The 2057-nt window shown below is 43.4% G+C and overlaps 1 protein-coding gene across 1 annotated transcript in view; it reads left to right on the top strand.

The window, feature by feature from the left end:
• The first annotated feature begins 306 nt into the window (after window positions 1-306).
• Window positions 307-2057, top strand: part of LOC310775752 (uncharacterized protein) — a 1859-nt gene continuing 108 nt past the window's right edge. Inside the window, exons 1-3 of the mRNA XM_083635889.1 lie at window positions 307-504; window positions 647-1221; window positions 1339-2057. The exon at window positions 1339-2057 is cut by the window's right edge and continues 108 nt beyond it. Coding sequence (XP_083492015.1) covers window positions 394-504; window positions 647-1221; window positions 1339-1588 — 936 coding nt within the window. The 5' untranslated portion in view covers window positions 307-393 and the 3' untranslated portion in view covers window positions 1589-2057. The remainder of the gene's footprint in view (window positions 505-646; window positions 1222-1338) is intronic.

The raw sequence follows: 2057 nt of genomic DNA, 5'->3' as shown, positions 1-2057 counted from the left end.
TCCGCAGCCTTCTCCATTCCAAACCTCTGACCCAATAAAACATGCGACATGAATGTGTGTGTGTGTGTGTGTGTGTGTGTGTGTGTGTCTTTAACCATTAGGCTATTCTATGTGATCTGTTTTTGATAAGTAAAGTACAGTGATGCTCATAAAAACATTGTCTTTGCAGGGCAGCGTGCGGTTGGCGAGTGCAGCTTCACAAGGCTGTGGAAGTCACTGGTCCCTCACATTGCAAGCACCAAGCCTAAAACGGATCTCTGCTGGCAGTGCCAACAAAACAACGACCGAATCATCCAGAGCATCAACAAACCAGATGAGTTGAAATCTGACAGTGTCAAGAAGCAGCAAGTGCATCTCGACTCTGTTGCAAGGGAGCGAAAACTTTATCAAGAGATGACTGCCGCCTGTAGAAAGACCTGTGACGAGTTGCAGCTGTCATTTGGGAAGAACAAACCTGCAACCAGGCCGATCACCATGCACTACAGTTTTGATTTTGCACAACAGGTGAGAATACATATTTATCTTATCACACCTCTCTCTCACACACACACACACACACACACACACACACACACACACACACACACACACACACACACAGATTACAGTTTGTATTTCATCTTTTTCCTATCTCTCCGTCTCTCAGGTGCACTACCCCTCTGATCCACAACAGCCTGGGCCTGTCTATTTTTTGACTCCACGCAAGTGTGGCCTTTTTGGTGTCCACTGTGAAGGCATGCCTAAGCAAGTGAATTACCTGATTGATGAGGGCATGGCATCAGGCAAGGGAAGCAATGCAGTCATCAATTACCTGCATCATTTTTTCAAGAAATATGGAGTTGGAGAAGAAGATGTGGACCTTCACTGTGACAACTGCAGTGGGCAGAACAAAAATAACTTTGTTCTTTGGTACGCCGCATGGAGAACGATGCACAAACAACACTTAAAGCTGAGCATTCACTTCCTGATTGTAGGCCACACCAAGTTTGGCCCCGACTGGTGTTTTGGACTGGTCAAGCAGTGTTTCAGGAAGCGCAAAGTGTGCACTTTGGCCGACATCGAAAAGGTTGTGACTGACAGCTCTCCTGTGGCACATGTGAACATCCCCCAGCTTGTCGGACATGAGAACGGCACTGTGTGTTTTAAAACCTACGACTGGCAAGAACACCTGACACAATACTTCAGAAAACTGCCACACATAAAGAGTTACCAGCACTTCAGGTAATTATCATTCCCATTTTATTTTATTTTATTTTATTTTATTTTATTTTATTTTATTTTATTTTATTTTATTTTATTTTATTAAGATTTTAAATGTGCCATTTCTTTCTTTTACAGCTTTGATGCGCAGAGGCCTGGTGTGGTTGTCGCCAGAAAACACTGTGAAGCAGAACCAGTGGAGTTTCAGCTGCTACGCAACGTAGATGCCCGTCCGCCATTAAAGCCTCTTCCTGTACAGACTCCGCCTGGACTGGACATGGCCAGGCAGAAGTATCTTTTTGAGAAGATCAGAGAATTCTGTTCTGATGAAGCACAAGACATCACATGCCCTCCACCTGCATGTCTACAGGCTGGGAGGCCTCGCTAGCCAGCCTGAAAAAACCAGCATTCAAGACCCAGCCCTGCTCCGGGGGGGTTTGGCAATGCCACAAACGTTTTTGAGCTTTTGAAGTCAAAGTTCTTTTGATATTTTTTTACTTAACTTTTAGTTAAGTAGGACTGGTGGTTTAGTTAAGAATGTCATACGAAACCGACCTGGATAGCAAGGCACTTCCTGTCGTGTTCTGTCGTTTGTAAATTTTTTTACTTTTTACTTCTTTTTTTTCTTTTTTTTTGGTGCATTAACATTAAGGAAATCTATACTGATGTCATCCAATCAATGCTGATAATGTATGCTAATAGATAAAGGAGTGAGGATAATACAGTACATGCTTTGAATTCCTTAGTTTTAGCTATGCAGTGTTCTAAGCAGACCAGATGGCATGCAGCAGATGATAGAACGCTCATCCATAAGATACTTGAGACTTGACTTGGACTTGTGACCAAAGACCTGAGAC

The sequence above is a fragment of the Poromitra crassiceps genome, assembly GCF_964638095.1.
Source record: "Poromitra crassiceps genome assembly, chromosome: 1".
NCBI classification, from domain to species: domain Eukaryota; kingdom Metazoa; phylum Chordata; class Actinopteri; order Beryciformes; family Melamphaidae; genus Poromitra; species Poromitra crassiceps.
The sequence above is the reverse complement of the archived record's forward strand: the minus strand, read 5'-3'. Positions and strand labels throughout refer to the sequence as shown.